The 13,804-nt window shown below is 37.5% G+C and overlaps 1 protein-coding gene across 3 annotated transcripts in view; it reads left to right on the forward strand.

Annotated features, from left to right (window-relative positions):
- ptpn6 (protein tyrosine phosphatase non-receptor type 6) overlaps positions 1–13,804 on the forward strand; it is a 175,928-nt gene that overhangs the window by 124,803 nt on the left and 37,321 nt on the right. For all 3 annotated transcript variants that reach the window (XM_039763759.1, XM_039763760.1, XM_039763761.1), the window contains exons 4-11: positions 2,279–2,471; positions 2,548–2,664; positions 9,613–9,720; positions 9,815–9,911; positions 10,082–10,161; positions 10,259–10,405; positions 10,601–10,732; positions 10,821–10,975. In XM_039763759.1, coding sequence (XP_039619693.1) covers positions 2,279–2,471; positions 2,548–2,664; positions 9,613–9,720; positions 9,815–9,911; positions 10,082–10,161; positions 10,259–10,405; positions 10,601–10,732; positions 10,821–10,975 — 1,029 coding nt within the window. The remainder of the gene's footprint in view (positions 1–2,278; positions 2,472–2,547; positions 2,665–9,612; positions 9,721–9,814; positions 9,912–10,081; positions 10,162–10,258; positions 10,406–10,600; positions 10,733–10,820; positions 10,976–13,804) is intronic.

Genomic DNA, 13,804 nt, shown 5'->3' on the forward strand with positions numbered 1-13,804 from the left:
GAGTTGTTAAGTTGCCCCTAGTATATATTTGTGGGTGAGAGTGTTCACCCTGTCCAGGAATTGTTCCTGCCTTGTGCTTGATGCTTGCTGGGATAGGTTTCAGCATCCTCGTGACCTTGCTCAGGGTAAGTGAGTTTGAAAAATGAATGAGTTTACCTCTTAAGAGTGTTTTTATAAAACTAAAAATACATTAATGAAAAAATATTAAACATTGTCTAAAATGACAGATATACAGTAAATTATGCTCAGATGGTCAGGAAGGAGAGGAAAATATCCAGCTGACATGAATACTAAAGAAAATAAGCCTGTAGGGGTTCCAAGGCTAAATGACCACCCAGTTCCACACTGGCACTCTACATTCATTAATGCCTACATGTAATAGAATATTATTAATAATATAGTTCTTCTGGACTTATCATAAGAAAATCTTCTTTGTCCATTCTAGTGTCAAACATGGCTGCAGAGTACTTGGGCTATTTTGGAGGTGGTGCAGAGTGCTAGTACAGGATACCAAAATAAGAAAAGCGAGATAAAAAAAAAATCTGCAAAAAGGCAAATAAAGCACCTTAATGTAATGTTGATATGTCCATACACATTCCTTAAGATTTTAATCTTTTTTTTATTTCAGTCAGGCAAATGTGCTGACATTAGTTTTACATTTTCAACATATGTTTACAACACTTTCATCCTATTTACTACTTTGTAATCAACACGATAAGACATGTCATCAACAAATATTTTCCCTATAATTTTAGTCAACAAAAAACACTGGTGCAAATAATGCCAATATTTGTCAGCTTGTTTTCGATAGACTAGAGAGCTGCTACATACTAATAGAAAATGCAATAGTTGGCCTTGCAGATAAATTAGAAGCTGAGATTTACAGATACTGCCTGCCTTTTGTATTCTTTTTTTGTCCTGCCAGCAAAACATTTTTCATACCATAAGAATGCCAAACAGGTAAAAAAACAAACAAATAAAAAAAACATAACACACAAGTACAAAAGCAACAATATATGTAGTACTTATACATTAAATCTATAACATTTTTGCATAGAATAAATGCAAACAGCAGTCTGCAGTTTCTTAAACTGTGCAGACACTCCCTGTTAATGTGCTCAAGAAACAAGGATTACTACCAATTTTGGATTGGTTAATTTATTATAGTTTTGCTGGTCTACAGTATGGTCTGCAGTTTTTGTGAAATTAAAAGAAGTGTACTTTTAAATATGCTCTGTGATGGACTGGTGCCCTGTCCAGGGTTTGTTCTCTGCCTTGCACACTATGCTAGCTGTGATAGGCTCCAGCAGATCCTCGTGATCCTGTTAAGGATAAAATCACTGACTGATTGACTGTCATTGATCATATTTTCACAAGTAAGCTACAATCATTAAACTTGATATTTATTTATTTATTTTCAGAGATTTTTTTATACTATTATGCTTAAGAAGCAATTTACTGCAGGGAATTTGGCAATTTGCTACCAATAACTCATTTAAGAATGTTTGAACATTTATACCCCAGGTGAAAAATGTATTATGTGTAATATAGTTTTTCATTTATTTTTCCTTTTTCAAATGTTTTTTATGATTTTTATCCAAATGAGACCTTTTAATATTGGTGTGTAATTCTTTTTTCTTTTGATATGTAATTAGTTTTAACCTGTGAATGTTTAAATTGCTAAATGCTACTTTTCAACTGATTCTACAAGCATACCAATGACATCAAAAGAAAAAGAATAAACTGTATTTACTGAGTGGTCATTTCATTTGGTACATGTGTTCGCCTGTGTAATCGGCTACTGAATTATTAAGCATTTTGATACTGTTTAAAGTGGGGAAAAGCAACATTTTTAATTAACTTAGAGTATGCCATGATGCACCTAGATATGACCATATCACTATTAACCTGTATGGGTCTCTATCTAAAAGGTACCTGAATAAGGAGGGTCCTATGGTCAGAAACAACTGGTAATGAAATAAGCTGAAAGAGGCTGACACAAAGAAACATTGGTGGTTAGTCATTCACCTCATAAGTGAATATATAGTGTATTTTTATGCAAAAGTTATGGGTACTGAAAAAAAACAGTTTGCACAAATTTAGATATATGTAATACAGTACAGCATCTTTTATGAACAAGCAATCTTTGGTAAGATGCTTTTAGTATTACACCTTGGATTGTATAATTGCATATAGGACAAAACCAGTGCCTAAAATTAAAGCAACAGCTTCAAACTCTATCACAAAGTTCTTTGAATGTTACAACTTTTTTCCATAGGTGGTATCATGGGCATCTCTCGGGACCCGCCGCTGAGAAACTGCTCTGGGAGAAGGGGGAGCCTGGTACCTTTCTTGTCAGAGAAAGTCTTAGTAAGCCAGGTGATTTTGTTCTATCCATTCTGTCTGATGAAATAAGAGAAATTAACAAAGAGCAAAAGTACAGAGTGTCACATGTAAAAATAATGTGCCAGGTGAGTGTACATTAGAGTGCATGGTTTCTATTATCGCATTATATGATACTGCCTAATAATTTGTGTGCGTCCACAGAATGATCGGTACACAGTGGGTGGCACAGAGAGCTTTGAAACTCTTACTGATCTTGTTGAACATTTTAAGAAAGTTGGTATTGAAGAAGTCTCTGGAGCCTGGGTGTACTTAAAACAGGTGAGTATACAGTATTTACTGTAAAATGTACAGAAGTTCTGTAAATGTACTTGCAACTTTTGATATTGTTTATACCATTTCATCAAAGATTATTGTTTTTCTTAAAGTGAACCCCTTTGTCCAGGTAATAGAAAGTGCTTCATTTTTCTTTTACTGGCAAGTACACCTCTGAATAGGGGTTTCATTAGATTAGATTGGATTAGATTAAATATAGAAGTCAGCCCTTGCTATTGGTGAGTTTATAGTTCGCAAATTCGCCTATTTATGCATTTGCCATCAATAAGTAGACATTTTTTGTGATTTTAACAACCTGTTGTGGGAAACCACAGACCACACTGTAGCAGCACTACTTAAATAGACTGTGAATAACAGCATCCCCAGGAGTATCATTGGAAAGCTTTGGCGGTTGCCACGAAAGCTGCTGGGTGAAAGATGAGGCCACTAGTTTTAAAAGTAAGCCATAAGAAGCTGGCAGGATCACAATCAGTGATGTCTTTTTGTTTCAATGCTTCACTGCACAATTGAATTACAGTTACACCCATTAGATTACAGTTTTCTATGGATTTATGTTCTTGTCCTGTACCCTCTTGTTCATGTGATTTTTGTCTGGGTTGTAAAATATCTTCGTCTGGAAGGGCTCTCAGCTTCTATATATCTTTACATACATTAGCATCACATAACTTTCAGGAGGGTTTTTAAACGGGATTTCATTTTATAACTACACTACCATCATCTGCATTTGCAAAAATGAACTGCGTTGTGAATGTTTAGCGTTTAAGGCTTAGTGTTTTGTTGGATTTCTTTTGTATCAGTAATATTATCATTTTTGTCATTTACTACCATAAATCTATTATAATAAGTTTTGCAAATAAGTATACTTCACTGAAGAACTGCTGAACTACACAATTTGTCTGGGGGGCACCACACATCTTAGACTCGGCAGGTTGTCTCATGCACATGATCATTTGCTTGCACAGTGATCATCCTATCTTGCATTTCTTTTGTATTTTATTTAATGCAGTAAACTTGGAATATACAGTTACTGTGGGCCTAAGATGTATTTACAGATTTTTGCATTCATGGGGGTCCTGCACTCCTACCCCTGATCCCCTCAAATCACAAGGGATAGGTATACTTTATTAATCCCGAAGGGGAAATTCAAATGTCTACTGCAGCAAAATAAAAAACCTAAAATACATAGATATCAGCTCAAAGTGCAATATAATATACTAGAATAAAAAACATATTAACAGAATATATGTTACTAGCAAAATACCCGCGCTTCGCAGCGGAGAAGTAGTGTGTTAAAGAAGTTATGAAATCTATACTAATAAAAGGCAAAGCACTCACTCACTCACTGACTCACTCACTCACTGACTCATCACTAATTCTCCAACTTCCCGTGTGGGTGGAAGGCTGAAATTTGGCAGGTTCATTCCTTACAGCTTCCTTACAAAAGTTGGGCAGGTTTTATATCGAAATTCTACGCGTAATGGTCATAACTGGAAGCAGTTTTTCTCCATTTACTGTAATGGAGATGAGCTTCAACGCCGTGGGGGCAGAGTTTCGTGTGACATCATCACGCCTCCCACGTAATCACGCAGTACATAGAAAACCAGGAAGACCTCAAAAAAGCGCTCAAGAAAACATGCATTATATAATTGAGAAGGCAGCGAAACAATAAGAAGCGAGCGAGTGACATATACAACCATATTCATGAGTTCTGCTACCGGAAACAAAGCACGATGTAAACCTACACTTTAAATTAAGTTCATAGACAGGCTGCGCTGGCGTTTGTAATTTAGTGCCTGCCCATATAAGGCCGTCCGTCAGCGGCAATCCAATAGCAAACTGCCACGGGTAAATATTCACGGGTGAAGGACTGTGCTTATGGAGAGGAAGATGAGATGGTCAGGGTGGTGTTTGACACAAACTCAGCGAAACTGCGAGAGAAAGTTTTAAGTGCCAGGACTAAGGTAACATTAAATAAAGCTATGGACATAGCACGAGATGGCACCAGCACAGCTGGGAACCTTCGATGCAAGTACACCGAGTGGCTCACGTGAACTGACGCAGTGCACAGATAAAAGCAACAGTTCCAAAGAGCTGAACAAAACCGAATTACACAATTGAAAAGGCAGCAAAAAATATGAAGCGGCTGATAAGCATATTCATAAATGCAGCTACTGTGGAAACAAAGCACACGGTGGAAAAAGTCAATGTCCCGCTAAAGGAAGACAGTGTAAAAAAAACCCGTGCATGCAGTGTGTCAGGTCTCAGATAAAGAAGAAGACGAGCTATTTATTGATGCAGTAAGAAACGAATCGATGAATGAAACCTGTCATCTTTACAACGATTGACAAACACGGAATGTAACTTGAACACAACACATCCTACAAATACGAACCTGATTGAAAGAAATAATGATAATCAAATCCTTGATGACAGCAACACTCAGTAACACTCACAAAACAAATACTGTATATTGACAGTCATGTTACGTTATTTTTAAAATGTTCCCTTTTCTTTTTCTACCTTTTTTAACACACTACTTCTCCGCTGCGATACGCGGGTATATATATATGTATATATATATTTCCCGCTCTACATACTCGAATAATGGATACTTTATTCGCCATCAATGATTGTTTTGGTAAAGCCATACTCAGTGTATTCATTAGATGAACGGTAAAAAAGTAAGAGCGAGGGGAGGATGACTCATTGAGGCATGCAGGCTGTAGTGTGCGTCAACTCTATCTGAATTGCGCGAGCACATTTGAAAAATATATCTTTTCAAGTTCTATTTAGTCCATATGTGTCAAACTCAAGGGCCGCGGGCCACATCCGGCCCGGCGTGTAATTATATCCGGCCATACTTTCAGAGATCATTTTATATACTGTATTATTGTTATTAAAGCCCGGGTATATGAAGCGCTGGTAACACAATAAACTACAGATCCCATAATGCAGCGCTTCAGCTGCCTTGCCGAACACTTACCGCGTTAATCAAGTCTACCTTATGATGCTGCAAGTTATTGCGCACTGAGTTTGCACGGCGCTTTGGTGACTTTGAAGAACAAAAAAAGTCCGTCTACATGCGGCTCGAACCTTGTGCATGTTTGGTAGCACATATCTGTGTGAGAAGCTCTTCTCAGTGATAAAGACTAACAAAACAGCACACAGGAGTATTTGTGTGTATATATGTGTGTGTATGTATGTATATGTGTATATATATGTGTGTGTATATATGTAGATATATATATGTATTTATGTGTATATGTATAGATATGTATATATATATGTTTATGTGTGTGTGTGTAAATATATATATATATATATATATATATATATATGACAACAACACTCATCACTCACAACAGTGACAAAACAATTACATTGACAATCCGGTTACGTTATTTTTCAAAATGTTTCCTTTTCTTTTCATTGCTTCTTTAACACACTACTTCTCTGAAGCGCTGGTATTTTGCTAGTATATATATATATATATATATATATATATATATATATATATAAAATACCGCGCCAGTTATGTCGTGTTAAAGAAGTTATGAAAAGAAAAGGAAACATTTTAAAAATAACGTAACATGATTGTCAAAGTAATTGTTTTGTGTATTTAGCGGCAGCGTCACGAAGTTGTTTTCGTCTAGCTGCATCAGAAAATGTACCACAACGTCTGACACGGCTCCTTTTTACTGTTTTCTCACAGCTTGGATTGCTGCTGTCATAATGGGTTTGAGTCTACATATACATACATATATACATATATATATATACACATACATACATATCTTCATATCTATATACATATATACATATCTACATATACACCTATATATATACATATCTATCTACATCATATATACACACACATACATACACACACACACACACAAATTATATATATATGTGTGTGTGTATATATATATATATATATATATATATATATATATACAATTTAGATAGGTGTGTGTGTGTGTGTGTGTGTGTATATATATATATATATATATATATATATATATATATATATATATATAGGAAAAATAATAAAATGTAGTCTATAAGTTATTAAACAGTAAAACATTAACGTACATTGAGCACTACTGGAGTGGTTGCAGGTAAACTACATTTTAAAGACAGTGTAACAGAACAGGTAAATAGTACTAACAGCAGCTAAAATGTATATGGATCATCTCTCGGTAGTTGATCCCTTTTGAAAGGCGCTACACGACGGCTGTGGTATAGAAATTACATTTTCTATGTGAACGTCCAAATTTCTGCCACTGGTAATGTGCCTTACCGGCCTTACCAGCAGTTAAAGAAAATTAGTTTTGTGTCCTCTGCAGTGTTAAGAGAGAAAGACTTTGGTTTGGGATAAAAGGAAAAAAGGTGTAAAGAAAGGAAACTTGCCTTTTTCTTTTATATAGTATAGAGAGATGTGTTCGCTGATGATATGAACGCCTTTTGGGGACAGTCGCGGTGGGTCTTGTGTAGACTGGTGAGACGTCCCTGCCATTAATCGGCTGTGATGACACTGTCAGTCCTCCATTCCTGTGCGTGTCTTCATAATCCGAGCTGACGACCTCATAATCGTATACGTGCAAAAGAAAGTGCGAATCGCCTTAATATTAGTTTGCCGCAGTGTAGAAAAGGGGCCCCGTGTTTGCACTTGTCTGGGCTATAGCTCAGGGGGAGGATGAAAAAAATTAAAAGTGCTCACTTTGACTTAAGGCAGAAGCGCAGTCAGCGTCTCAAAGGCCGGCACAACTATGTGCGCGACTTTCGCTGGGCAGGAGACCCCATTTTTTGCAGACTTGTTCACGTCATCAAAAGTCTCCGCGCTCTTTGGAGGTCATTCATATATATATATATATATATATATATATATATATATATATATATATATATATATATAAATATATAGCAAAATACCCACGCCTCGCAGCGGCGAAGTAGTGTGTTAAAGAAGTAATGAAAACGAAAAGGAAACATTTTAATAATAACGTAACATGATTGACATTGTCATGAGGGTTGCTGTCATATATATGTCTGCCTGAATAAGTCAGCCTCGCTTCGCTCTTACTTTTTTACCGTTCATTTAATCATGACTAGTGGCAGAAAGATTATAAAATGGAATGAGGATTACACTGAGTATGGCTTTACCAAAACAATTATTGATGGTAAATCGATTATTCATAAAGCTTAAATTGATGATCTGTTTTTCTGTGTTAACCTTATATTTTTTCATACTTCTTCTCAAACCAAGGGGGTGCGAGGGTAAAATGAATCGAGAAGAAAAGGAAACATTTTAAAAATAACGTAACACGATTGTCAATGTAACCTTTTGTAAGTGGTGCCTGGAGGATTCAGTGTGGAGAAACTCTAGAGACAGCGTGTGTATTAACTTGTGGATTTTTCTGTGAGGATTTGGTGGCAGTGTGACGAAGTTGCTTCAGAAGACGGCGTTAGCCGCGGAACTCAGCTCAGAGCGAAATGAGGTGAATGGGCGGGGAGATGATGACGTCACTCCTCCACCCGCCTTAACTGTCAGTCCCCCCACAAACACAGTCTCTCGGAATTTGCATAAGCACGGCCTTTGACCAGCAATTTGAACTTAGTTAGAAAGTGATCAAAACTGTCATTTATACCCTGCGTCCTCTCATTAAACTTGTATCCCGCATTAGCGTGGGCATGACAAACGCCAGCGGCAGCCTGTCTATGAACTTAATTTAAACTTTAGGTTTATACCGTGCTTTGTTTCTGAAGTAGCTGCAGGCATGAATATGCTTGTAGAGTATGTGTCACTCGCTCGCTTCTTATTGTTTCGCTGCCTTCTCAATTGTATAATGCGCGTTTTCTTCAGCGCTTTTTGGAGCTCTTCCTGGTTTTGTACGTATTGTGTTGACAGTCAGTTCACGTGATTACGTCGGAGGCGTGATGATGTCACACGAAACTCCGCCCCCACGGCTTTCAAGCTCAACTCCATTACATTATATGGAGAAAAATAGCTTCCATTTATGACCATTATGCGTAGAATTTCGAAATGAAACCTGCCCAACTTTTGCAAGGAAGCTGTAAGGAATGAGCCTGCCAAATTTCAGCCTTCCACCTACATGGGAAGTTCGAGAATTAGTGATGAGTCAGTGAGTGAGTGAGTGAGTCAGTCAGTCAGTGAGGGCTTTGCCTTTTATTAGTATAGATTATGCTAAGTAACTAGTAAGTTGAAGTTTGTGGTATTTTCCTATGGCATCTTGGAATGAAGGGAGGAATCCTAAGAGGAAGCATTGAAAAGCCTAATGGCAGCAAGCAGAAAAAAGATTCCGAGAGACGCTTCTTATTATTCTCTGGAGGTATGTGCCTGAGACTAAAAGAGCTCCAAGAAAGCGCCCCCTGGAGGGGATGGGCAGAATTTTTCATGATAGCATCCAATCTTTTCCACAGCAGCCTCCAGAATGTCCAGTTAGTCCTGTGATGGAGCTGGCTTTACTGCTAAATTTCTTCAGACACTTTGCATCACTTGAACTCATGTTCCTTTCCTCCGGAGACCATTGTGTAGAACAACACACTAGCTAGAAGAGATTGGTAGAGCTTTTCCGTCAGCTTGCTCCGCACATCAATAGACCTGAGTCTCCTCAGGAAATACAGTTTACTCCGACTCTATTTTACAGTGACATTGTGTTATCAAAACACAACACCAGGTTGCTATTCTTATTGACCCCCAAATATTGGTAGCTCTGCACCACATCCACTTCTTCCCTGTGGATGGTGAATGGTTATAGTAAGAGTAAATGTCCCATTTTGGCAATTTCAAAGTTAAAAGAGCCCCCTCTATCACAACAAGCTGTACCTATTTCAGGTTAGAAGCCACATATTTAACCATGCAGTGTAAATCAATATTCTGATATTAATTTCTTTATTTTTTCTCTTCAGCCGTACTATTCCACACGGGTGAATGCTGGAGACATTGATAAGCGAGTTCAGATACTCGCTGAGACAGGGGAGGTGGCTAACAAAGCAGGGTTCTGGGAAGAGTTTGATGTGAGTTATTACTTACTGTGTTTTATTTCTATTCAACTTGTTGTATGCATTGCATTGCTTGCTTGGTAACATGTCCCAATCTCAACATCTTTAGGCTCTTCAAAAACAGGAGGCCAAGGTTAAAAAGAGCAGAGAAGAAGGAATGAGGCCTGAAAACAAAAGCAAGAACCGCTACAAAAACATTCTTCCATGTGAGAGTTATTCTATCTTTGTTTTATTATTTCTTTGTTGATGTCAATGTGCAGTAACATTAAACAGGGTTGCTGTTAGGCATTTGGATTATTGTCAGTATTTTGTATTTAATTTTAAATAAATACTTAATGTAAATGTTATTCATCCATTTTCCTTTAATATTTTATAGTTAATGAAACCAGAGTCATTTTAAAGTCTGGGGATCCAAATATTATTGGTTCAGATTATATCAATGCTAACTATGTCAAGGTAAGATTTACATTTAGTTTATACATTTGTGGTATATCCTATCAGAATTTTTTGGTATGGTTTTATTTTTGACTGTGTTTTTTTGTTTTATGAATAGAATTTACTGACTGAATCCAATTTCCGCAAAGTCTACATTGCTACCCAGGGATGCTTAATGACCACTGTCAATGATTTCTGGCAAATGATTTGGCAAGAGCGTTCTAGAGTTATAGTAATGACAACTAGAGAGGTTGAGAAAGGAAGGGTGAGTCTGTGTTTTAAAAGCTAAGAACTATCTGTTAAATTTAATGAATTACTCCTTTTGTTTCTCATCATCTTAATTTTTGCATATAACTGTGTTACCTATTTTCGTATGATCGTAATTTATATGAATATATTGTTGACATTCCTGAAAAAACATGTAAGTTTTTTATACCTGTTCTTTTTTTATTTCGCCTAGAACAAATGTGTTCCCTACTGGCCAGAAGTGGAAACCATGAAAGAATATGGAAAATATATTGTGCACCACATCAGTGAGCATGATGCCTTGGACTACAAGATTCGCATTCTTGAGATTTCTCCAGTTGACAATGTACAAGTTCTAAGTCTTAGTTTCTTTTTTCTGTTGACCCTTTCTTAATTGTACTTGCTTTAATCTGGCCCAATTTTATCTTTTACAGAGTGATGATACACGGGAAATTTGGCATTACCAATATTTGAGCTGGCCAGATCATGGTGTACCAGAAGAGCCAGGTGGAGTGTTGAGTTTCTTGGAACAAGTTAATGCCAAACAACAGGAGATCCTTGGAGCTGGCCCCATTGTGGTACACTGCAGGTACCAGAAAAACACATCATTAAAGCCTACCTCATTGACAGACATTGCCTTCATTCAGTTCACTTTTGCATTATGCAGGAATGGTTGAAATAACTACTGGTGTATTGGAAAACAATGTTTAATTCTTTTTCACAGATATAATGCAATATGATATTTGAGGAACATAAAATGAAACTATCCACAAAAAATTCAAAACTACTTTTTCCAAAGGTTTTTACCTCTAGGTACAGTTCAATAATAAATTGCACTGTAAATAACGAAACTGCTAGTGGAATTGCTACATTTTAAATCTATTAAGACTTTTGACTGAATTTTACTATATGACATTCTTCTCTAGTAGTTTTAATTAGCTTGTTGTTCACTGCTTATGGGAATAGCAGAGCACTAGGCATTAACTTTCAGAGCATGTTTCATTTCCCCTAGAAGAAGTGAATAGTGCAGTGCCTTGTTTTCTCCATTGTTAGATACAAGCAATATATACTTACTTTATAACAAATTTATATTCAGATTTTTTAAAAAGCCAAAAGCTTTTTAAAGTACTCAATCAGTACAAAGCAAACTTAAATTGGTAAAACAGAACAGTTCTAAAAGAGATGGAAAATGTAATGATTGAATATCTGCATGCAATTCAGTATAAAAAATGCCACTTACTGATTATTGAGAGAAAGAAAATTACCAAAGAAACTCCATAGACTGAAGTATTCTGAGCATAAAAGATTAACATTTAATATGTTATTGAATATGTTCTGCTTTTTTTCAATTAGAGTGGCATGGTGGTGCAGTGGTAGAACTACTGCTTCGCAGTTAGGAGACCCAGGTTCACTTCCCTGCATAGAGTTTGCAAGTTCTCCCCATGTCTGCGTGGGTTTCCTCCCAGTCCAAAGACATGCAGTTTAGGTGCATTGGCGATTCTAAGTTGTCCCTAGAGTGTGCTTGGTGTGTGCCCTGCGGTGGAATGGCGCCCTACCTGGGGTTTGTTTCCTGCCTTGCGCCCTGTGTTGGCTGGGATTGGCTCCAGCAGACCCCCGTGACCCTGTAGTTAGGATAAAGCGAGTTGGATAATGGATGGATGGATGTTTTCAATTACATTCATTTAGAAAAATATTTAGCATCTATATACTGTATATCAGTTTTTATCTATACTAATAAAAGGCAAAGCCCTCACTCACTCACTCACTGACTCATCACTAATTCTCCAACTTCCCGTGTAGGTAGAAGGCTGAAATTTGGCAGGCTCATTCCTTACAGCTTACTTACAAAAGTTGGACAGGTTTCATTTCGAAATTCTACGCCTAATGGTCATAACTGGAAGGTATTTTTCTCCATTAACTGTAATGGAGTAGAGCTGCAAAGACGTGGGGGCGGAGTTTCGTGTGACATCATCACGCCTCCCACGTAATCACGTGAACTGACTGTCAACGCAGTGCGTAGAAAACCAGGAAGACCTCCAAAAAGCGCTTAAGAAAACATGCATTATATAATTGAGAAGGCAGCGAAACAATAAGAAGCGAGCGAGTGGCATATACTACCATATTCATGAGTGCTGCTACCTCGGAAAGAAAGCAAGGTGTAAACCTAAACTTTAAATTAAGTTCATAGACAGGCTACCGCTGGCGTTTCACATGCCCACAGGTAATGCGGGATACAAGTTTAATGATAGGACGCAGGATATAAACGAGAGTTTTGATCACTTTGTAACTAAGTTAAAATTGTAGGTGAAGGGGTGTGCTTATGCAAATTCCGAGACTGTGTTTGTGGGGATTGACAGTTAAGGCGGGTGGGGAGTCACGTCATCATCTCCCTCCCACCTCATTTCGCTCTGAGCTGAGCTCCGCGGCTAACGCCGTCATCCGAAGCAACTTCGTCAGACTGCCACCAAATACTCACAGAAAAATCCACAAGTTAATACACAGCTGTCTCTAGAGTTTCAACACACTGAATCCTCCAGGCACTACTTACAAAAGGTCACATTGACAATCGTGTTACGCTATTTTTAAAATCTTTCCTTTTCTTAGCACAAGCACAGCTGAGAAGCTTCGATGCATGTGCTCCATAAGCGTTGAAAAATAATGCATTTAATCACACTTTGCATTACAAGCAAAGGGGAGCTTTTGTCAATGCATGATTTCCTGGTACACGATTACATTGATCAGCGCATCCCGATTCATTTTACCCTCGCACCACCTTAGTTTGAGAAGAAGTATAAAAAATATGAGGTTAACACAGAAAAACAGATCACCAATTCAAGCTTTATGAATAATCGATTCGCCATCAATAATTGTTTTGGTAAAGCCATCCTCCTTCCATTTTATAATTTTTCCGCCACTAGCCATGATTAAATGAACGGTGAAAAAGTAAGAGCGAAGCGAGGGTGACTTATTTAGGCAGGAATATATATGATAGCAACACTCATGACAATGTCAATCATGTTACATTATTATTAAAATGTTTCCTTTTCTTTTTCATTACTTCTTTAACACACTACTTCTCGCTGCGAGGCTGGTATTTTGCTATATATATAATATATGAATTACCTCCAAAGAGCTGAGACTTTTGATATCATGAGCGTGTCTGCAAAACTGGGGTCTCCTGCCCAGCAAAAGTCGAGCAGCCAGCGTGCATAGCTGTGCCGGCCTTTGAGACGCTGACTGCGCTTCTGCCTTAAGTCAAAGTGAGCACTTTTAATTTTTTCATCCCCTGAGCTATAGCCCAGACAAGTGCAAACACGGGACCCCTTTTCTACACCACGGCAAAATAATATTAAGGCGATTCACACTTTCTTTCGCACGTATACGATTATCAGGTCCTCAGCTCGGATTATGAACACAT

This window comes from Polypterus senegalus, chromosome 9, assembly GCF_016835505.1.
Source record: "Polypterus senegalus isolate Bchr_013 chromosome 9, ASM1683550v1, whole genome shotgun sequence".
NCBI lineage: Eukaryota > Metazoa > Chordata > Cladistia > Polypteriformes > Polypteridae > Polypterus > Polypterus senegalus.